The sequence below is a fragment of the Centroberyx gerrardi genome, chromosome 5 (genome assembly GCF_048128805.1).
Source record: "Centroberyx gerrardi isolate f3 chromosome 5, fCenGer3.hap1.cur.20231027, whole genome shotgun sequence".
Taxonomy (NCBI): Eukaryota; Metazoa; Chordata; class Actinopteri; order Beryciformes; family Berycidae; genus Centroberyx; species Centroberyx gerrardi.
Window position 1 is genome coordinate 24,235,898 of NC_136001.1, and position 23,738 is coordinate 24,259,635.

Genomic DNA, 23,738 nt, shown 5'->3' on the forward strand with positions numbered 1-23,738 from the left:
ATTTATTCACACCATGTAGCACTCAAGTATGTACACAGAGTGTTTCTGTTTAAAGATGCCACAACATGAGAAAATAAATGAGATGAGAATGTTAGAATTGGTGTGTGTGTGTGTGTGTGTGTGTGTGTGCTGAGGGTACTGATCAGTCAATAAATGTTCTGTTTTTTTGTTGTTGAGTTCTATACATCTGCCCATAATTACAAGGAAGCAATAGCACATAAATTTTCTCCCAATGGCGGCTGGAGAGCAGAGATGGAGCTTTAGAGTAAAGTTCCACACCATGGTAGAAATGAAAGGCATGTGCATGTGAAAAGTTAGAGAAGAACGAAAAAGAATGCAGGCCTCACCTATACCAAAGGTGTAGAGGAAAAAAAAACACTGGGGTTGGTGTTTGAGTATAGCACAACTGGGTGTGGTAACATTTCTCAAGTGAAAATACTACTATGAAATCTGTGATGCACATCACTCATTCATGTGCAAAGTTGTTTTCACCAGTGTATGGATGTTTGCCAGTACGTAGTAATATTCTAATTAAACTTAAATTGTGCACATAAAATCCCTTTACACAATGAGATGTAACTCTGCCCAAGGCATTCAGTTGAATAATCTACTGTAAAGTTTAGTTTAATTATGCTATGCTGGAGTTTAGCACTTACATTGTAGCTACAACTCTGTTGAACACACAAACCTGAGTAGAAGTTACAGTCTAAATGTTTGCATATGTGAATGTGTGTAAGTTTGGAAATGTATGTCTCTATGATTATAAGCAAGCACTGAGTATTCTGAGTACTTTCCAAAATGACAACTGTTATTTTATTCATTCACTTATAATCACATGATCGTGCATAAATGAACTCTGAGGTCTGATGCTAAATGAATCGTGTTTCAAGCTAATGCACATTCTCCTTGTTTGTCAAACACTAATTTTGCACTTTTGAAATGAAATAAACTTAAGTTAAAGACGCCCTGCTTCCTCACATAATCGCATTTTCACTTAACTTGTTCACCACTCTCTCTTCCCCTTCAGCCAGTCCCAGTGAAGGGTGTGTCACGGCTTATCTCCTGACAATCCCTCTCTACCTGTTTTACAGGACTAGCCACTCCTGCCACCCAGAGCCGGAGGCGGGTGGGCTGAGGTGGAGGGGAGGGTATACGGCAAAAGTGAGAGCGCAGGTTGAAGTGGCTGAAAGTTGAGGAAGGCCCTCCCACTGGCTCAGCACAGCCATAAAAGCAGGCAGAGACAGCAGTTAGACACTCAGAGGGACTTGACTCTCCTTTTGAAGCCTGCTCATCTCCAGTCCTCCTCCGGGCACACACACTCTCTTTTCAAGTCTTCAACTTTTGGCTTGTAAAACCCTTACAACTGCAAACATGAGCATGAAGAGAGTCACTCAGAGCTACTCCTCCAGGTCCTCCACTGGAGTACCTTCACGCTTCTCCTCTGGTTCCAGAAGTAACGCATCTTACTCCAGTGGCAGCTATGGCGGTGGTGCCAGTCTGGGCTTCGGTGGTGGTTCCGGTGCTGGCTTCGGTGGTGGTTCCGGTGCTGGCTTCGGTGGTAGTTCCAGTGCTGGCTTCAGTGCTGGCTTCGGTTCTGGCTATGGTCTCGGTGGTGGCGGAGGATTTGTGTCAGCACCCATCACAGCTGTGACCGTCAACCAGAGCCTGCTGGCCCCCCTGAACCTGGAGATTGACCCCAGCATCCAGGCAGTCCGCACCCAGGAGAAGGAGCAGATCAAGACCCTCAACAACCGCTTCGCTTCCTTCATCGACAAGGTTGGTTCCTGTGTGGCTTTCTTCCATATGCACAACTTAGTCCTCATCACCTTAGTACTGACAAACTACATGCTGACTCTAGACTATACGCACATCTTTTAGCAGCTGTCACAAGTAAATCTTCTCATTTCTCTCCTTTCCTTTATAATAGCATTTCAACAGTAATTAAAAGAAAGTTGAAGGGTCAATGTTGCCAACTTTACAACGGTGCCACAATTACATAGCAGTCATCACAGATATTTGAAGGTGGTCATGTATGATCTTTTTATACCTATCAATGTGTAGGTTAGTCTTAACCTGATTGAATAATTGGATTCAGTAACAGCAGTGTGCTTCTAGACATTCCTTGAAACTGTTGCGCACTGTTCACTAGATGCAAACATGTCATTCTTTTTGATGACAAAGCTTTCACTGACATGTCATAACTATCCTGAACCTCAGGAATCTGAGTCTGTATCTTGAAATGGGGAAAAAAAGATTAGCAAAGCGAGATAGCTGTGAGTCTTATCTCTCTGGTGGTGCATCCATCAATGAGTTACAGACTCTGGGATTAGGAAAGCTTATAAAAAACTCTCAAACGCTGTTTCTGATCATGCATCCATCTGTAACCTTACCCTGGGTGCCCCACCCTAAGGTTACCTATGTAAAGAAGTTACGCTGTAGCCTTGTCTGAGTCAGTGGCGGTCTCTTTGCCCACAATCTAAACATGGGTGTGGACTCTATTGCTCTGACTCGCCCATCCCATCTCCCACCTAAGAGACTAGCAGCAGACAGAATAGGGATCTATCTGCACCATTCCCACAGAGTCCAAAGTCTGGCACCTGCACATTAGGCCTATCACCTACTTGAACACTGTACTTAGCAACATGAATGCGAAGTACAGAGCAGTCAAACAACTTTCACTTGCTTTTGACCTGGTGGAGTCGTACTGCGTATGCTGCAACCACACTCTTCATTTGCACTTGCATGCCAACTGCATGTTGATTTTCTTTATGCACGGCAGAGTGACACTCCCTAAACACCATAAATTGGCAATGAGTCAAACCCTCACAAAACAAAGCACACATCCCTTGATACTGAGCTGCTTTGTCTTCTGTGCTTTATCTGCCACACCTAGTTTTATGGCTGGACTGTGTGGCCTTCAGAGCTCAACAGAGCATGTGGGATGAGTCATCATAGCCAAACGAGAGATAGGTGAAACATTTAAAGCCACATACACAATAGGCTGACAGAGACAGTCTGCATAGGTTATAACAAATGTATCACAGTAAACTGTCTTTTGTTCTTTTCTTTTGAGAAAGAATAATTAGAGCGATGCATCTTATGGTTTTATGGTATGTTATTAAGGAGAATTTCTTCATATTTCTTAGGATCTCAACTGGTTAGACAGGGTGTATACTCAGAGATTACCATATGCCTTCATGAGTTACAGTTGTTGTGAACAGAGTGTGGCAATTCAGATGCCTATTTATTCAGCCATGCAGGTAAAGGTGTGGTATTTTCCTGTGTTCCTGCTGCTTGGTTAAACTTAATATAGCAGCACACCACAAAATGACACACCCTTAAAATCCTTTTGTACTCATCCTTCTTCTTTAAAAATGATAAGAATGTTTCACTTCACTTTTGTGCTTCAAGGCATTTCAGGAGGAGGTTTTCAAATCATGAAAGCGGCAACATCCAATCCATTGCAATGCATCCTTATGTACATATATTGTTCAATATAAAAAAAACAGTGAAATTAAACTATTTGAAATAGCATCTGACAATCTTCTCTGTTTCTCTCTACAGGTCCGCTTCCTGGAACAGCAGAACAAGATGCTTGAGACCAAGTGGAGCCTCCTGCAGGACCAGACCACCACCCGCTCCAACATCGACGGCATGTTCGAGGCCTACATTAGCAACCTGCGCAGACAGCTCGATGGGCTCGGCAATGAGAAGATCAAGCTGGACGGAGAACTGAAGAACATGCAGGGCCTGGTTGAGGACTTCAAGAGAAAGTGAGTGTTGGCATGACATGGCCAATATATATTAATATTTTCACCAGATAAAAACATTACTGTTCTCAAGATGCCCAGAGAGCATGTGTGCTAAAAGGTTGCCTTGTGTTTCAATAGGTATGAAGATGAAATCAACAAGCGTGCATCAGTGGAGAATGAGTTTGTGCTGCTGAAGAAGGTGCGAATGGAGCAAGACAGTCCTTCTAATTTTTCATCCTGGAGTTTGATACAGTGTGTTTGATTTAATCCCCTTCTGTTAACATTTGTTAATGATTCTCTTTCCAGGATGTTGATGGTGCCTACATGAACAAGGTGGAGCTGGAGGCCAAGGTCGATGCTCTTCAGGATGAGATCAACTTCCTCAGGGCTGTCTATGAGGCTGTAAGTACTATCCATATTGTGTAATACAACCCAGTCATTGTGTAATACAACCCAGTCATCTGTTACATCTGTTACTACATAACACTATCAACCACTTAGCAATGGAGTACAAGCTGATGATCATCCAGTCATAGTATAAATCAATTAAAAATAAGACAAAGATTCAACTGTTCTGCAACATCCATTGGTTCTCTAGGAGCTGCGTGAGCTGCAGGGCCAGATCAAGGACACCTCAGTCATTGTGGAGATGGACAACAGCCGTAACCTCGACATGGATTCTATTGTGGCTGAAGTGCGTGCTCAGTATGAGGACATCGCCAACCGCAGCAGAGCCGAGGCAGAGACATGGTACAAACAGAAGGTGAGTGAAGAGCAAGCCAAGAGATATCTCATGTGCCTTTGATTAAAAACGTGCTTCTCCAACTTTCTGGATCATATTTTTCACACAACTTGCTGTGTTTTTGCATAACAGTATGAGGAGATGCAGTCCTCTGCTGGACAGTACGGTGACGACCTGCGCACAACCAAGGCTGAGATCTCTGAGCTGAACCGCATGATTGCCCGTCTTCAGAATGAGATTGAGGCCGTCAAGGGACAGGTACAGTATATTTCTAGAACCTCTTATAGACAACCTCTGCCTAAATGTTAGCAAATGCTAAACGTAAGAACTAACTAACTGACAAAGATGTCTAATTATTAAACCATTTATGCCATCTATTTTCTACAGAGGGCTAGCCTTGAGGCTCAGATCGCAGAGGCTGAGGAGCGTGGTGAGCTGGCAGTGAAGGACGCCAAGCTCCGCATCAGGGACCTGGAGGATGCTCTTCAGAGAGCCAAGCAGGACATGGCCCGCCAGGTGCGCGAATACCAGGAGCTGATGAACGTCAAGCTGGCCCTGGACATTGAGATCGCCACCTACAGGAAGCTGCTGGAGGGAGAGGAGACCAGGTAGGGTAACATTAGATATTGAATGTTGTTTCAAGGCTGCAGCACTTGATGCACTCCTCAACCTTGAATCAAGCACTACACTAACATGACTTTATTCCATCATTAGACTGTCCTCTGGTGGTGCAACTGCAACCATCCATGTGCAGCAGAGCTCTGGAGGTGGTGGTAAGTGTTGTGCTTTAATACCAACATTTATAATCATTAATGATCATCATGAGCAGTACCATAAAACTACGCTCACACCAAAGGTTCATGTAACTGACCCCTGTTTCTCTGTGCTCACAGGATACTCCAGCTCTAGCTCCAGCGGTGGATTCGGCTATGGCGGCGGCAGCAGCAGCCTGAGTGGAGGTTATGGAATGGGCGGTGGTGCCACCATCACCAAGTCCTCCGTTACAAGCACAAGTTCAAGGCGTTACATTTAAAAAGGAGAGCAGTCCCTCTTTCCCTTCTGAAACCCTTAAATTTGATCTAAATCTGTACCCTCTCATGGTGCTATCCAATAATGTTAAACATGTTCAATGATAGGGTTGAATATCTAGTGATCCGAAAAATTCTTTAAATCATATCGAACCAAAAAATAGTCAGTAGATTGTGTTACACTGCCTTCAGTTGTGTTTCAAGGATCAATAGATGTTCCCCCTACATTGCACTGTTCAACATCATTTAACAGGAGATTCTGAAGGTAAACATGGCCTATTTCTTGCACTGACATGCAAGGAATAGAAAAAAAGCATAAAAAAAATAAAGATTTTGAGAAAATGTTAAAACCAAGCCACTGAAAGCATTACAAAACACATTGCTCTGTCATGTCAACTTGCATACTGTATGTAACTCACTGGGTAAATTGCTCTGTAAACAGACTCATAGACCAGTGGGCTTTACTTTCTGTAGCTCAGGCTTTATGATTAGTGGGCAGAATAATAACAGTTGTGTCCAGTTTAGGTTGTGGTTCCCAGTTGACATCCCCATTCCTGTATATGAGTGGTGATATGAGTATATTTTAAGAGGGGCAAGTCATTGACCAAATCTGGTCACTGAAATAATACAAAATATCAGAAACAGTCTCCACGACTTAAGCTTTCTGCCTTTACTTTTTTACTGTTGGGTGCTTACTTTGAACTGATTGGTTATGACTTGTTCCTGCCAGTGTTCTGTCAAATGTTTTCCTGCTTAGTTTTGCTTTTCCTTGCCATCAAACTAAAACTATGTTGTAACCAGATTTATTTTGTAAAGACCTTATTAGCAACATGACTGATTGTTGCAAATGTCTTAACTCAAAAAATGGAATAAAATGAATCTGAGAATTTAAATGATCGTCTCTTAGTCTTATTACTGCAATGACAATTCAAACACTAATCTTAAAGGGAGGCCACCACCTGGCTACCAACGTCCACATGACATGAGTAACCAGTTTGATAGCAAATACTACTACTACTACTAATGATAATAATAATAATAATAATAATAATAATAATAATGATAAGTATTATTATTCTAATGCACTTTATATTACCATAAAGCATAAAGTGCAGCTCAAAGTGTTAAAATGAGAAAACATGAAGTGTGGACAATGCAGGGTTATTTGGCAATGTTGTATTTGTAAATGCAACTGGATGACTAGTGCAACCACAAGTGAAGAATTCTATTAATTCATTGATTAGATTTAAGGAATATTGATGCTACACATCACCTTTACAGAAAAAGTCTTATTTGTATAGGCCTACATGTGTACATGTTTTAAATGTCTGACCTGCATTTGCAATACTTACAGTGCCCCCTTGTGGCAAAATAGTGCAGAACAAACTACATAAGATAAATGATTCATTCAAACCTATAGTGTCTTGTTTGAACATGAAGATTTTGACCACATCCTTCCAACTTTTTCTCCTTGCAAGCTTCTTACCTTCTCTTCTCTTAAGTGATTCATTGATTGAAGGAAACATTAAGTACAGTGTGAAGCTCCGTGGGTACTGGGAGTGTAGGAAATAACTTCTAGTATTTCCACATTGACAGAATTTCACATGAGGGCAGTGTTGTGCCATTTTTCCTCTGACAGCCTCACTCGCCTCATACTTGGTGTTGCAGTCCACTAGGGCTACATCTATCTCTGCCTCCACATTGTCATTGCTAGTTAATATCAAAATCATAATCCACAAAGCTTTCGCCACAAAGCTTTGCTCTCATTATTGTGTTGCCATTCAGAGACAGCACATGCAAACTGGACTTCACAGAAAACCCTTTGGCATTTCAATAATTAATCCCATAAACAATAGCATTGGCTGAAAGAGCATCAGCTGCTGATGGGGGACTCTGAGGTACACAACATTTCCACAGTCGTTGTTGTTTTATGCACAACAACACAAAGGCTCTGAAACCTGTCAGGATTAGTTGGTGGTCACATTGTGGCTGGGCCTGATTTTTGCTGTTAGTACATTATTTTATATCAGAACGGGTGGTGGATGTGTTTTTGTCCATGCAGAGGAACCTCTGTCGAGCAAAACAAAGCCCCAGCCGCTCTGTGCTCATTAATAGATTGCTCAAACCTCGACAGGCAGCTCTCCATCAGCGGTCTCCCAGTAAAGCCAAGTGGAGATTGAGCTGCCTGGTCTGGATTTGGCAATCAATGCTCTGAAGGGATATGGGGGAGGAAATGCACTGCAGGGGGGAGATAGGATAGTTTTATCCTCTGTGTGTGTGTGTGTGTGTGTGTGTGTGTGTGTGTGTGTGTGTGTACATCTCCATTTACAGATTAGAGTAAAATATATAATCCTATGTGGTATTTTCTAAACTGTAACTGAATAATATACTGTACATACATACTGTATCCCATACATTTTTATTGATGTGCAGAGGGAAGGATCCAGTCCCTGAATGCACAAGGCACAAACCTTAAAACTGGCAATGATTGATTCAAAAAGGCAATATTGATGAATGCTTGCATACAATATTAGTTGGTTTGTTATTCAGAAATCACATTCACTCTTTTACTCTTCAGAAATCACTTTTATTTTTAAAACGCAAACAACATGCCTAAGCTGCAGCATTAAAGAAGCAAGGCTTGTTTTTTGAACAGCTTTCAAATAATTGCAGTCACTCTGGACTTGATTTCCAATAACTAATACCTCTGCTGACATGATTGTAAAGGCATCATCCCCAAAGCTAAAGCTGAAAATGAACCATCAAAATATTTACAAGGGCCACAACACAATTTTCTTTTTCTGAACAGTTCAGAACATGCACAAGATCTTGTTTAAGTTTGTTAAAAAATAGTTTTTTGTGAGCTACTCTTTTACTGTTACTTGAGTGATTTTTAAGACAAGAGTAAAATTTAACTAAAGTAGCAGTACTTCTACCCAAATTAAATAATTTAGTACTCTTTCCAGGCAGACAAGTCCGGCAGGGACTCAGTCTATTTCTAATGTACAGGATAACTAGCTAAGATATGCATGTGGTCTATACCAAAGGATATTACAGGCACTCCTCATATGGACAACTGTGGAATATGTATGTTGATGTGACTGATTTCTGATTTGATATTCACTGTGTAAAAGATACGTCAATGTACGTCAGTTATAACCTAAAGCAATGTGTTGTCAGTGCCTTGTTGTTAGTCCCAGCTCTGGATGTTGCAAGTCAACATTAATGAAATCATACCAGCTTAAAAAGCCTATTTATCTGATATATGTGAATTGTCATAGTATATTCAACTTCACTGATTGCAGGAGTGTAAAACTAAATCGCAATGTTACACTGAAATGTTTTATTAGGATTAGGAATGTTGATCATAAAATATCTAACTGACTATTTATGATCACTGACGTTAAACCATTTAGAAAAAGTAGTTAGGGACTACTTTGTGTATTTGGACCCTATTCATTGTGGTGTACCTAGCCAACAACTTGCACATTTACTAGTCATTAAAGGAAAGATATCCAAGAGGCAGAGCTCCAGCTGAGGAATGTGTCCCCTTTATGTGTTGTAATGTGTTAATATTGGTGGTGACCTCCTTTTGAACATTGTCACGTTGTGTACAACACTGTGTAGAGGTTTTCACAGGGAAATGAAGAAACAGACACTGTGATTACCTGGCCAGTGCCCTTTGTCAGTCTTTGAACAGAACCCGTGATTTAATTAGAGATAACACTGAGTGACTTTGCTTCTGTGCCATAAGGCGCGTGGCAAGGAGCTGCAATCTAGGAATAATAAAAAAAGAGAGGAAGCGCTATTAAGTTGTTAACATTCACAGTGACGCACTCTTACTTTGCACATTTTCAGGTACTGTCATGGATGCCGTTAGCCTTCCTTGTGCCCCCTTGTCAAACTCAATTCACACTCTTCCATTTACAGGCTACAGCATAATTTGGCATTAAAATTCAAATGCTTTCAAAGAGAGACTACTTATTTCAAGCGTATGTTTAATTGGATTAAATGTCAAGTGAAATGACTCTGTTGTGAGTTAAAAGCGGGGATGCAAATTTTCATGACAGTGGATAATCTACTTGATTGTGTTAGATAAAAACAAAACAAAGTGGACAGTTTATGAATAGCACCGCCCACACCAATGGCTGCTACAATATGCTACAGCTCAATACAGTAATAATCACAATGTGTGTCAGTGCTTCATGAGGAGAAAAAATATGCATGTACCTTGTCCTTGAAATTTCTTTGTGAATCATGCAGACCGTCTTGCTTCAATATTTTATTAGTTAAAAGATGCCCTTCATGCCAAGGACTATAGCTTTCAGTCGTTAAAATCCACAAGTCCTGTCTGTGCCTGCTGGCATCCCAGACAGACACTGAAGTTAATTCAGAAGCACATCCTGTAAGGTAAGCTTGAGGTGAAGGACAGTTACTCTACCAGACAAGAGTGTCAAAGAGAATAGATAAGGAGGACAGCTAACAGGGATTATGAGCCTCTCAGGGTTCGAAAATAAGGATTGACTTGGGCCAGTTGATTGTTAGTCAGTGGCCAACTTGGAGCAGTGATCTGACTCTGCTCTGCCATTGGCCCACTCTCCTCTCTTGTGCTTTTTCTGACTAATCAGATTGGACACCTAAGAGTTAGTCAGAGAATTGTGTGGAGAGTTGGGTGGCAGCTACATCAAATTACTAATAATTAATAATAAATATGAGTACTTATAGTCATAATTCCAAACCCAATAGTATAGTTAGAAATTAACTTTATGGCTGATTTGCCAATTTGGCTAGTGGATTTCCAACCTGTTCTCATATGACTGGCTCTTGCTTTCGGTGTTGCAAAATGTGCATGTGCTCCATATGAATGTAGATGTGCCATACCTTGGTCATCATGCTTCTTGCACGCCTAAAAACTCACAACTTCAGTTCCTCCAGCCAATCCTGGACCGAGGTGCAACTGCACCACATCTTTATGATTAATGATCATTTTGATTAGGCAGTGTGATAATGCATTTTATTTGTATCAGTGTATAAGAAATATTAAAGTTGGGGATTGAAGTGTTGATTCCTTGATAATTTCTTTTTAGCAATCCAATCCAATTCTTTAAGTCTTTAATCGGCTCCATTCTTAGATTACCTTTATACACTTTTATAGCACCTTAAAAATCTTTAGCTGAGTTTACTGAAATTCTGCTACCAATCCCAAAATAGAATGAATTAGAAATTGTTATTAACTGTTTATACCATAACGTTATACCCTTACCATTGTACCCTTGACTCCAAAGCTTTACATGCATCACACAACTGAACACTGTGTGTGAGTAACAGCGAGGTTGTGACATGATGCAGTGAGCTATTGTATAGAGTCACAGGCGCTGCTTCCTTTTAGCTGATAAGTTCACAGCAGCACAGCGACAAAGAGAACAAACGAGACTCTTTACAGAAGCACAGCCACATTTTTGATCTCTTCTTTCAAACGTTCACCATGCTCACAATGCTGCTACGCACTTTAGCAACAAGGGTGCTGCTGCCATGCTGCAGAGAACTGAGCTAAACACCACGTCTGAGCCTCACTAGCCTCAGCCGCTCACACAGCAGACCAGGGAAAAATGGACAGCAAAACAATTCAGTGTTGAATTAAAATCTGTGAATTTTGTTCCATTTTAAATAAGTGAAACATGTCGTCCCCCACGAATGATGCAGGTGCCCCTTGGGTCAATCAGTCACAAGATACATCATCCCTCCTTTGCTTTCAAATCGCCAGGTTCTGACATTGCATTGTACTGAAAATGGTGCGTGCCAAATTAGCATTCGGGGTACATAAGCTGCGCATGTGACCTGACCCAGCTGGGCCTGGCAATTCTGCCTCTGGAATTCGAATTTGATTCAAACTTTTCACCTATGATCACAGTTCTCCCCAAAGGGTATAGAAAGACATATTTTGCTTTTGAAAATGGGTGTCATTCCGCTTTAATTAGTAGAAGTATAATTAATTAAACTATACTATACTATAGTCAAAGGTCAAAATTTCAGACTTTGAAAGGCTATAATCCCAGTTGACCAAATTATGTCCCCATAATGTTGTGACAATATTATCAGATGAAGTTTCATCATGGTGACATTACAACATATGCTGTCACAACCAGAAAAGTGAAATTACAGCATTCATCACTACGATGTAACTTGGTAACTTGAAGAAAGAGTGTATATTAATTTATGTCATTGATCATTTTAATATAATGGACTGATAATCAAAGACACCATTTATCATAATATTGACAATTTTAATAAATCAACTAAAACAGTAAAAACACCAGTTGGGTAGAGAAAATGGTGTTTAATTGTACTGTTCAGCAGCAACAGTAATGAATGTGCAGGAGCAACATGGGTCAGGAAAGACTTGATGCTGCTCCTGCATATGGAGTGGAGCCTTCTGATCAGTAGCACTCAGTGCCATGAAGGCACTCTGTTATTATTTACTTACTAATATAGCGACTCTCCACAGATAGCCAACACAGTTTTACCTGGTATCAAAACAACATAAATCAATTGCTGCATTATGCAGACGTAGAACTTTGCATCACATTTGTAACTGTTGACAATGTCAACTTCTGAAACCAACAGGTTTTTTCCAATGAGAGTCATTTATCACATTTGCATATCAATTAGTGAACAGCTGGCCGCATACTACCTCCAGGAAAACAGTCGGCAGCGGAGTCAAGCAGCCGCAGATAGATGGAAGACCGGGGGTGAGGCCATTTTGTCTTCAAATTAAACACCTACAATTTGTCACTTTTGAAAATAAAATAATTATTGGGGTGCACAGAACATTTTGGAAAATAACATAAATGTACATTATACTTCAGATTCCTTCTGAAATGTATTTTTTATATTTTCACTTCACTTTCACCTTCTGTTATTCAAAAAATGGCATATGTTGAATGGCTTTATTTTGAAAACTGTGGCTGGAATTTCCTATTTCCTTTATTCTGGCTGGTTTTACACTGGTACAAGTTAGGTCACTTAACATACAATCTAACCCTGCCTGGGAGGTTTGCTACAATGCAAGTAATATCATAATAACAATACTGGGTCAATTGCCCAGTTAAACAGTTTTAATTGGGAGATTAAAATATCTTGCTCTGCATCTTTATCTACAGTAAATTAGTAAATCAAGAACATACAAGGAAATTATTACTTTTATACAAAGTGTTGCTCAGCTTTTTCATCGGGTTTGTTCATAATTTGAAGTTAACCTGAAAAGTTGCCATCTGGTAAATGACCAAATGGTAAGGTTAGGTATTGACTATCCAACTACAACGTTGTGGGTTGGTAAATCTGAAATTGGACTGGATTACATAGATTTAGTTGGTACGTCATGAAATGAAGTTACCTGAAGTTACATCGCTGTTATGCAATGTTTTAGCTGGGGCACCACTGGTCCAACTTTCATGAAACTTACGGGGATAATGCTTCTTTGCATCTTCCAGCGTTTAAAAAATGACACTGATTGGCCTGACGAGGGCACTGTAATTAAAGGTAAAAATGTCAAACTTTGAAAGGCCCTAACTCCTCAGTCAGGAAGAGAGTACACTGATAGAGCACACTAATACTCTTGGGGTGAGTCTCTTCCAGTTTCCAATGTTAATCTGTTTGTCTGACTGTAACATGCTTGCTAGTGCACTGTTCCTTAGTAGTACGTTCACTGGTAGGCTATTTTGATTTCATAGTTTCAGTTGGATTGTTAGCATGGTTGTTTGTAGCATGCTAGCTAACACATTGTTTGCAAATAGCATGGTTGCTATGCTGGTTTTGTTTTTTCCCCAAATAATTATATCAATACGTTAGTATTAAGTTGAAAAAAAAAAGATGTACAAACTTGAAGTTATTTGAAGGCTATCTGTCTGTAACACACACACACACACACACACAGAGCGAGATAGATACTGGATAGGAGAATGCTGTCAGTGTGTACCTCCATGCAAGCTCCACACCATGCGTACACAGACTTTTATGAGTCAGCTGAGCTGAGAGCAATATAGGAATGTGGCAAAGATTTGATATGACAATATGAAAGAGGGAATTTGGGCAACATTTTATTTTGAGCCTCAATCTGTTGAGCACATCATAGTGGCCTGTTAGGTCTTAATAGAGTTTATTACAACCTGGCTCAGGGAAGTAACTATGATGGAGACCATGCATAAGTTTAAACAGTTTATTATAAAGAATATAACCAAACAAAGTAAGTAGGTCAGTGATGAGGTGGACTGCATGGATGAGTGGAAAGTGTGATGCAGGGTGTTGTGTGGTGTGAAAAGTCAAAGGCCAAAAAACCAAGACATCTTCAGGGAGAGAGAGCTGCCGGCCCTGTCAGCCACAACCCAGGTGCAACAGATCCAGGTAACGATCCACCAGCTTCACTTCTGGAAAAGGAAAAACCACAACAGCAAAGCAAGAAGGCAAGAACAAGTAGACAGAGCGGGTGAGGTCGTCACAAGCTAAATATAATAACATTTATAGATGTGTGCGTTGACATCCTTTTTCTGCAAGCGTGATTTTTATTCTAGTGCGAGTAAATGGGTTTACATATTGTCACCATATGGGCATAAGAATAACGCACATCAAATCATAAATTAGACCAACTCATGTGTGATCAATCAATAGGCTATTATGGCTCACAATATATAATGGCTGTGCGTAACGATACAGTGGCTGCTTTGCCGCTGTTGGAGGATGCTTGAATCTACAGTTTTATGCATCTGGCCCATAGACCGTGATCTGGCCCCAGGTGATTGCAAGCTGTAGTCAGCATGTGTTTGTGGGCAGCAGCAATGCCGACTTTAATATTCCAAATGTGGGAATGGCACTGAATAAAAAAAAAGGCCAGTTAGCCAATCTACCACAATAATTTAGCCTATCATTATGCCTAATTCGGTTGTAGCCTAAGATTTCTCACTTATGCAACATTTGCGTTGATGACGGACCAACTTCTTGTTTTACACTTTTTAGATGGATCATTGGCAGATTGTTGCTCTTCTTTTATCCACATCTCTGCATACTTATGAGCTGGAAAGACGGCAACTTCTGTAATCCGTGCGTGAAAAGGGAGAAAACCCCTGTGGTGGTTTTTTGGATGTTGTTTGCGCCATTTATCAGATTGGAGAAATTCATGTATTTTATTCACTGACAGAATAAAACATACCAGAGAGGGGTAAAAAGCGTGTTCCTATCGGCGATTAAATTTAATGATCAGAGGAAGGGAAATCGAAAGCAGAGACAGGGAAATCCCCCCCACCGTACCCCAGCAAATCACACCCTGAGCATATCTCTCTATTGCTATGTTGGCTTGTTAGCTTTTGTTTGTAGGATGCTATGTGATAGATGCTGTATTGCCAGTAGCATGGTTGCTCAGATTTGTTAGTAACACGGCAAGGTACGTTGGCTTGTTAGATTTGGTTGTAGCATGCTATGTTTGCTAGCAGCTTGGTTGCTTTGTTTGAAAAGAACAGATGGGGTGCAAAATTGCAAAAAAAACAACAACATATATCTATGACAGAAGTTATATATGATAGCATAGTAACTGGAGTGACACACTGTTCACAGCTGTTGGTATAGCTAATTGTTTGCTGATACAATCTGGTTTCTGAACTGCTGTGGGCTATTTCAAGTTAGCAGTGCCAGCTGTCCCATTAACCTATAGTTGTTGAGATCAATAGTGAGTTAGAAAATTAGCAGTGTTATAATGTTGGGAACTAGGGATAAGCCTAAGTGTAGGTACAGGGCAGTGTAGGTGAATGTAGCTGTATTTGGTGTCGAGGGGGGTGAGTCTGGGATGGGACACTGACCCTTCTGGTGTGATGGGCCTAATTCAATGAAATATCTGTAATGGGAGGTTCCCACTTGATAACCCCAGTGACACACTTGCACTCATAACCATGTAACATTAGATTAGGTGCCTGGTGGTGAATGGTGCTGCCTGTCTGATCGTCCTGTAGATTTATGATAATGTAGCCTGCTGTCCGCTATAGTCACCATTTGTAGTTTAGAACATCATTCTTTTGACATCTGAATTCTGTATGAAGGCTCACTCTGAGTACTGGCACAAAGCAACATCAAATCCTGTGTATTGGTAAATGCTGTACTTTTCCTCTCCCGGCACTGGGGAAAGGTCAAATAGAAATGCATTAAGATTCTGTACTAGCACTTCACTTAAAGACCCATGTTTATGACTTTAAATTCACTTTGTACTGTTCGCAAACCACCTTAAAAGTACAACAAAGTCACTTAAAACACTTTTGCCTTCATTTTCACAAAAAATGCTGGTTTTATGCACCTACATTTTTACTACATCTAGTGCCTGTCTTGATAACTATCAGTGTTTTATTTCTGTTCACAATAGATCTTTGATTGATAAGTTGAGGGCCAACAGAGCAGTATGATACTTTCCAAAGCTCACCATAATGTTTCCTCTTGGGATTCTGCAGGTTGACACCCTGTTATTCTGGAACGACAACTATCTACCATGTTTGATTAGCTTCTCAAAAGTAACTCTTGCAGTCACAACAGACCGGTTATGCTCGTGTGGTGAGAAGGAGAGCGGACAAAAAAAAATGCAAAATGGGACAAAAAATGCAACCAATGGTATTTACTGTAATTCTTGACATAAAATATGTCATGCATTTCACTGAAGTCTAACTTTAGTCATACATTTATTTGAAATATCACAAACCCTGATTTTCAATATTCATTCACTTTACAGCTCAAATGCCTCATAACCATGCAGAAAGCTGGAGGAACATGTTTTTGTGCCTTTAAGCTACACTGCCAAAGCTAAAGGGCGGTAACTGCATAAGAGCCAGACAGAGTGAAACTGAGAAAAATGACTTCATTATCTCCTGTTCTGACAAAAGTATTTTTGGTACAGAAGTGGATAATATATATATTTTTAGTAGCAGCAATGGGTCTAATTTTTGTTAAAATTAAATCTAAACTTGAGTCATGGCGTTTGACCTTTGAAAAAAAATAATGATAATAATAATGTGACAAGTGCCTGATGGAGAAAATAAACTAAAATTCACAATGACACAGAAACAGTGGGGGGAGCGAGGCTTCAAAGTTATAAGGAATACACTGTATCTCTGAAACAAAAGGTTGAGAGCAAAAACAAATGCTTGAGTTCTTGGCATCCAAAAGTAAAAATTTAAAATCTAAAGACATTCTTGTTGCTCAAGTACTGAGCAAACAAGTTGTATTGTGTGACATATGGAGGCAAAGGTATTTTATCTTTTATACCATTGGAGACTACAGTATATGTGGCTAGATCAAACTCTGTTCATGGCTTTTTACCAAAAAGTCTGGTGGGGGATGCTGTCAAATAGGGAAGTAAGTATAAATGGAGATTATTTTTCCAGAACTTTTCAAAAGTATTTTCAACGGCATAAGAATACAACCCATTTTTAGTTGTGCTGTATTTATCTATTACTTACAAATAGTTACCTTACAACTGGTCACAACATTTATTTCTTTACATTAATTTAAATCGGGGTACATAAATGCTGATTATTATACATTATAAAGCGCCAGTACTGCCAAACTAATAATTTTGTCACTATTCATTGGACTGACAAGTTGTTTCTGTAAACTGCAATTTTTCAATGTTTATTAAACCAGTAATTTTCAGTCATTTTGTAATAGGTTATAAAAAAAGCAATAATAGTTTTGAGAGTTTTTAAAAATACTGTTTAGACAAGACTATATTTATTACCAAAGAAAACAGATAAAAAGCCAATGCTGAGATATATACCCATTGGTAAAAAGTATGTAAAGTATAGCACTAGAGTCTTTACTGACCTCTTCATCCAATCTACACACCATACTTTTTCCTGACAAGTACAGGTAAAAATACAGTAGATATTAGGTAATACAGTGGTTTCTCTAAACAAAGGTACACACATTACACAGCAGTTCTCAATCTTACTGCCTCCCAGCCCCCAAAAACTAAGTAATGCAGACCAAGCAAACAAGTTCACTGAGAGAGTCTACCTGCTGAGCACTGAGGCCGCTTAGTAGTCTATTTTAGTTGAATAGATATTGGAGAACCCCTAGAGGATTACATTATTCAATATTTCTCGGAAAAAAAAATATTCGTCACAAAAATCACATCACTTTTTTCAAATTTTCTCAATCATTTTGCAACCCCAAGATTGATAAGCACTTTCCCAAAGGTAGACACTCAGTTTGGACCTATGAAAAACAATACATGGAGACTTTCATCATGTTCATCCAATTTACAAACCTGGTATAGCTTCCGTTATTGCTCCTACCGTAGAATGTAGTTTCCCCTGTCAGGGCTCACTGTAGCCACCCGTGACTCAGAGGACTACCACCAGAAATAGGCTGTTTATTACACCCATACATCACACATTTGGAGTTAAGAGTCAAGATGACAAAAATGATTTTGTGCTCTGTTTTCCTCAAATTGTGAAGTGGGGTTATTGCCAAAAGCTTCAGGTAATGCCTGTCCATTTGTTGCTGGACAAAGCCTGTAAAAATTAAATGCAAATTAAACAAAACTGAAACATAAATGTAGACTGTTTCATCTCAAAATCAGACTCAATCACCATTTTGCATGTGGAACATCATTACATGTAACTGAAAGTAATAAAAAAACAGCAGATGTTATACAAGTAGACAACTGAAGTTAGAACTTCAAATTATTAAAGTTTAATATCACCTCAGGAAGCACAAATGACAGCTCAACGTTCTGCACTCATGCCTTCATCGGAAAGTTTAGCAACAACATTGAGTAATGTTCAGCAAGATGCATTTTGGCAATGCTGTAGTATCTGAGGCCTCAGAGCTTACATCGGGGAGAAGCAGGGGTGAAATAACTGGCACATTCTAATTATGTAGATGAATGGATATAATAATGATAATAACTTGAAACCATGGTGATTTTAATTTTGTGCCAGCTTGACTGGAAAAAAAAGAGGTTAAATATGTACTGTTGGGTTGATCGTGTGGAGAAATAACGACTCAAATGAGTCAATATTCTTTGTGTCGTTGAAATTGTTTACTTCAGTGTGCTCAGATGAAGTCGCCTACTGTTTGCAGCCAGAATCTATGTAACAAAACAAAAACAAAACAAAAAACACAAACAAAAAAATTGAATTTATAAATATATGAAATGAATTTTAAATGTGTGCACATGAAATGTGTGTACATGAAATATCATCTATCTATCTATCCATCTATCTACAGTAGGCATACATATAGGCTATTATTGACTATGAATAGAAATATGAATGAAATGAATAAGAGCTTTTCTCAAACTGAAGGTGCTGTATGCTTATGAGCCTGGATTCCTGACAAAGACCCTAAACAGTGTGAGCGTTGTGATCCCAATCACTCTACAGCAGGGCAAAGTTCATTAGGAGGCTGATGCCGTAACCGCCATATAAAATGACCTGTGTTTTCTCTGCCCTTACTGTAGTGTGAAGAAGAGCACAATAATGAGCTATTGATTGGGGGCCGGTTCCGCAGGACTGGGAGAAATCCTCAGGAGTGATTGAAAAGATTGACCTTACCCTTAACCCGAGCCCAGCGCTGCGATCGATAGACATTACACCTTCCACAAACCCTGACACCCCAATCGATGGTGGTGAATATCATCAGCCACGTTTGGGAACACTGATGAGCAGTGTGCTGCATGTGGAGTGGGAAGGGGCCAAATCACTTAGTGTCTTTGTCAGGTGGTAATGAGGTGACTGCAGTGTGTGTGTGTGTGTGTGTGTGTGTGTGTGTGTGTGTGTGTGTGTGTGTGTGTGTGTGGTTGGAAGGAGGGGTTCAGATGTCATCTTATGTTGAGTTACTTTGCTGAAACTTGAAATCCCCTACGACTTCCAAGAAAATGATAAAGTTACCAAGCAGCATCATGCTGCACTTGCCATGACATCTGCATTAACTGTAGATCAGATGTTTTTGGGGGGTGGGTGGGGAACGTGGGGTCAAGTGTGTGTGTGTGTGTGTGTGTGTGTGTGTGTGTGTGTGTGTGAGTGTTAATGACAGCCAGACACTTCTCACAATGACTGAAACGCGTTAATCTGCAGGCAGTTTGGTGCGGAGTCGTGGTCTGTCTTACAGTTTAGGAAGTGGAACCCCTAAGGTGACAAGATGACGGATGAATCCCCCCGTGGTGCGGGCTCACCGACAGCTGGATAGAAACAGAGAAGGCACAATTACAGGGTTATCGCACACGTAACCTCCCTGTTGCCTTATCGCTATAGAAAATAGAGGAAGGCTCACAGACATGATTTCACCCTCCTTTAAATAAAGCGGAAATAATGCTCATTAGTGTGTTTTGCAGGTGGCTTTGTTTACTATAGGTTTACGAATGATAAATTTATGTACCTTATGTATTCTTTTCCTGTGTGTGTGTGTGTGTGTGTGTGTGTGTGTGCGTGCATGCATGTAGAGTAATGTAGAATTGCAATATTCAGTTTATTGTGAAAGTGTGCTGCAGCGCTGGGTGTTCATAATGACCTTTATCATGCAAATGATGATTCGTTTCTGGAATGATGAAGTAAATTTGAATTTGCTTACTTATTCTCCATTTGAGCAGTGTTGAATTATGTAAAACAGTGACTTTTTTTTTTTTTTTTACCTATTATGATGCTGGGTACTCCTGTAAATATTGTTAAAGGTGAATAATTAGTTCCCCCAGCTTTACAGCTTTAAATTTTCATCAAATGCAGACAGAACATCTTCTGCATGTGAGTAAATCAAGGGTGCAAAAAGAAGATCAAATAAATTAAGCAACACCATAACCACATTATAAACTACATAGGATACAGTCGCAAATATGGAAGTGTAATAATTCTCCAACTTAAATTTAGGCTACTCAGTCAATATTATCATTTCAAAGGAGCTGCATTAAAGAAACTTTAACCTCAGGTGTATAATTCCATAGTCTATTGGTATTGCAAAATAAGGCAGGTGTGTAATGTCACAGTATATTAACCCACATAGTCAACCGCAGCTGAATAATAGGCTGCCGTGTGTTTGCACTCCTGCTCCTCCATGCCCTCCAGCTGATGTGTTGTAGCTCTTGTCCACTGTTCAGACACCCCAGCTCTTAAATGGGGGGAGATTTATGGTGATGTCAGCCATGCTCTTGCAGCTTTAGCCTCAGTGAAAAACAGCAGTAAACATTTTTTAAGGAATGCTCTGCTTACTGGATATGTTTAACACGAGATATATGATGTGTCACAGGCAGTTTTTCCACAAGTCCAATGGACAAAAAAATGATGTAGAATATGAATAAACAATTTGGTGGTTTGTTTTCTCCAGGTAGTATTTGTTTCTTGTACCATCGTCTTAGTCAATAACGAGCAATGCTTTCTCCTCACCCTTTCAATCCCATGTTTGTTGCATGCAGTGATGCCTCCTTTATGTTGCCATTGTTGATGTTCTCCGCAGAGCATGCGCGAATGTAACTCCCTGAGTGTTTGCTTGTGTGTCCTACAGCAATATCTCTCTCCCCCGCGGGCGCTGCCTCTGTCCTCAGTGACAAGGCAGTGTGTTTGACTGATGGTGCATTGAGGCGGGACAGACGGACATGAGGTGACAGATTGCTTGTGCCAGGGCCCCGACGCCAACCTATTCAGCCGGTAGGAAATGATAGATGCCCAGGCTAATTTTAAACACTGTGAACTAAATTCCCGTTACCAGAGGCAGCGTTGGGTAACTGGGGCACAGCTGGAGGGTCTAGATAAGACCTGCACTCACCTGTATCTCCACACCTTCCTTGCCCTTTCAGCTGCCACACACACTGCAAACTGTTTAATAATGACGGAATATTAATGATTGATTGGACCGAGTGAAGAGGTAGGCGGAGTTGTTGGTGGTAGGTGCTTGTGATGGGTCAATTTCGGTGGTGTTACAGAAATCACTAGAGTTTGATGTGAAGATACAACAGGAGCAACAGGACACATTGGCAGCGAGAAGCAACTGTCTGAAAAACTTGAACTTCATTTCCCAGAAATCATGTAAGGTGATGTCAGTAAAGTGCACACTGCCCTCTCATGTTTACCAACCTGGCTGGTCTGTGATCGCTTTATACCAAGGATACCAAAGGGCAAAAGAGCTTTCTCTAGACGGACCGCTCACTCACTGCTGTTTAGGTATGTGTATTTCACTCTTAGGTTTTGATTCATCACTTTGTGTTGGCGGAGAAGTGTCCATACCTGACACCAGAATTATATTTGGGCAAATAGGGCGAATCTAGGGGGTCTCAGTTAGAGGAGATGGTACATTCTTCGATATTGCAGCCCTACTTGTTGAATTAGGCTAAGACTGGTGTATTTTTACATAAAAACATCTTGCCTATAGTGAGAGTGGATCTTGAGCGGAATGAGTCCTGGTTCTAGAGTCTGGTTTCTGCCCTACTCACCGCACCACTCGGACCGGACCGCTGGGTGCAGGAATACTCAAGGACCCTGTCACATTTGTCTAATTGGATCAGACACAAACAGAGATCTTTGGGATGGAGAAAGATCTGCCTCACTGCTGCCACCATTGTAGTGGGAATCAGCCAAATGCAGTTTATAGTGCTGACATCGTACTTTGCTCTCGCTTGCACCTTATCTTTTTAGTACTGGTACCACAGAATATCACGCATCCTGAGAGCTGACTTGTGGAATTTAAGGCAATTAACGTTTTTATGTACTGTAATGTAAACTGATCTAATCTCTGTTATGGATGTACACACTATTCTCTGCAGAAAGCTAAAGCTACAGATAGGAGATTGTTAGGATTGTTCACAGCAACTGTTCACAGCAAAACCCTCAGCTTGACTCTCTTTCATCTGTTAGGAAGGAAGGGGGGAATTTTGATTGAGGCGTACAACTGTGATTGTTTATTTAATCACAGCTAGTTTCATTATCTCACAGCATGTACCCCTGCAAAGCAGCGCTAGTCTTAATCATGAAGTATTACAGTTTACACAAAAGGATTTTCTAACTACTGACTGGCATCCCAACAACTTCAGCAAGGCTTCCATTGAGGATGTAACAAATGGACAAAGATATTTGTAAACATGCTTGTTAGCTATAGGTCGAATCAGTAATGCCATATCATTCTGTCAGCATGCATACAATAAAGCTTTTTTTAATTAGGCAGAATTAACTTGTACACTTTTATCCTTTTAAAGCCCCTGTGTGTAGAATATGAACCTCAATATATCATTCTCAAATTAATTTTAATAGCTTAGTATAATGGCTGTAGAAAAATGAGACCATCATAGTGAAAATTGGTTTATGCTGTGTTGCTTTCTATGCGTTTACTCTGTGTGTCCCCAGGTGATTTCCTGTGAATTGTGCAGGACTGACTTACTGCTCAAAGGAGAGGAGGCCTCAACAACAACAGGAAGAGAACAGCCTTGCTTTTTCGTAGGTGAGCAAATACGTAAACAAGTCCAGATGCTGTCCAGTGCCACAGCGCCTAGCTAGGTGTGCAGCATCAACCGTTGCTGTAGTTGAAGTCACTACAGTCCTGGAATAATCAGGAGTGGTGAATGATGTGGTTCATTCACCAATATATTGTTAAGAAGAAGAGATCCACTGTACTATTTTGTACTGTACTATGCTCCGGTAGGTTAGCTGTCATTCAGTATATCATAGTATATCATATCAATATCATAGTAGCCTGTTAGACAAAATGTTTCGTTAGCATTGCCCAAACTTAATAAATTCCTAAGATATACCTAACACTGGTTTAGCAAACATCACTTAAAATGAGGAAAGGTCACACAACTGGCAAGTCATCTTTGACGTAAAATACTCAAGGGGTGGTCAAAGCCATCAAGTTTCAAATTCTACTGGTAGTAGCTCTAAGAAATTATAAAGTTGCAGTTCTTCATCCCAGCTGAGTCTTTAAAGATTGTGCATTGTTACCAGCGTATGAGGTTTTGACTACCATTGATTCCCTTAATACAAGTTTGTGTAATAAAGTTTTTAAGTGCACTGGGTATTGATGCGTTCTGCCTTGGGACCCAGTGGAAACTGGCTATCTGGACTCATTATCAGACAAATCAATGGGCTTGCTGATGTTGATTGGTGTCTTTGACTTTGTAATCTATTGCATGAAAACCCCTATCGACAGCTGGAGCAACAGCGGTAACAGACCATGCATAAGAATCAAAGCTAGAAGAGTAGAATA

General features: G+C 40.2%; 1 protein-coding gene across 1 annotated transcript; it reads left to right on the plus strand.

Annotated features, from left to right (window-relative positions):
* Window positions 1–1,244: 1,244 nt before the first annotated feature.
* Window positions 1,245–6,415, plus strand: LOC139907961 (keratin, type II cytoskeletal 8-like). The gene is made up of 9 exons (XM_071894500.2): window positions 1,245–1,776; window positions 3,565–3,773; window positions 3,891–3,951; window positions 4,059–4,154; window positions 4,351–4,515; window positions 4,627–4,752; window positions 4,882–5,102; window positions 5,209–5,267; window positions 5,388–6,415. The coding sequence occupies exons 1-9, from the start codon at window positions 1,372–1,374 to the stop codon at window positions 5,525–5,527; spliced, it is 1,482 nt and encodes a 493-aa protein (XP_071750601.1). The 5' UTR covers window positions 1,245–1,371; the 3' UTR covers window positions 5,528–6,415.
* The last annotated feature ends 17,323 nt before the right edge of the window (window positions 6,416–23,738 follow it).

Coding starts and splice junctions, on each gene's coding strand:
- LOC139907961 (XM_071894500.2), top strand. CDS start 1,372: ATGAGCATGAAGAGAGTCACTCAGAGCTACTCCTCCAGGTCCTCCACT. Junction 3,952..4,058: donor AGTTTGTGCTGCTGAAGAAG/GTGCGAATGGAG, acceptor TTCTCTTTCCAG/GATGTTGATGGTGCCTACAT. Junction 4,753..4,881: donor TTGAGGCCGTCAAGGGACAG/GTACAGTATATT, acceptor TATTTTCTACAG/AGGGCTAGCCTTGAGGCTCA.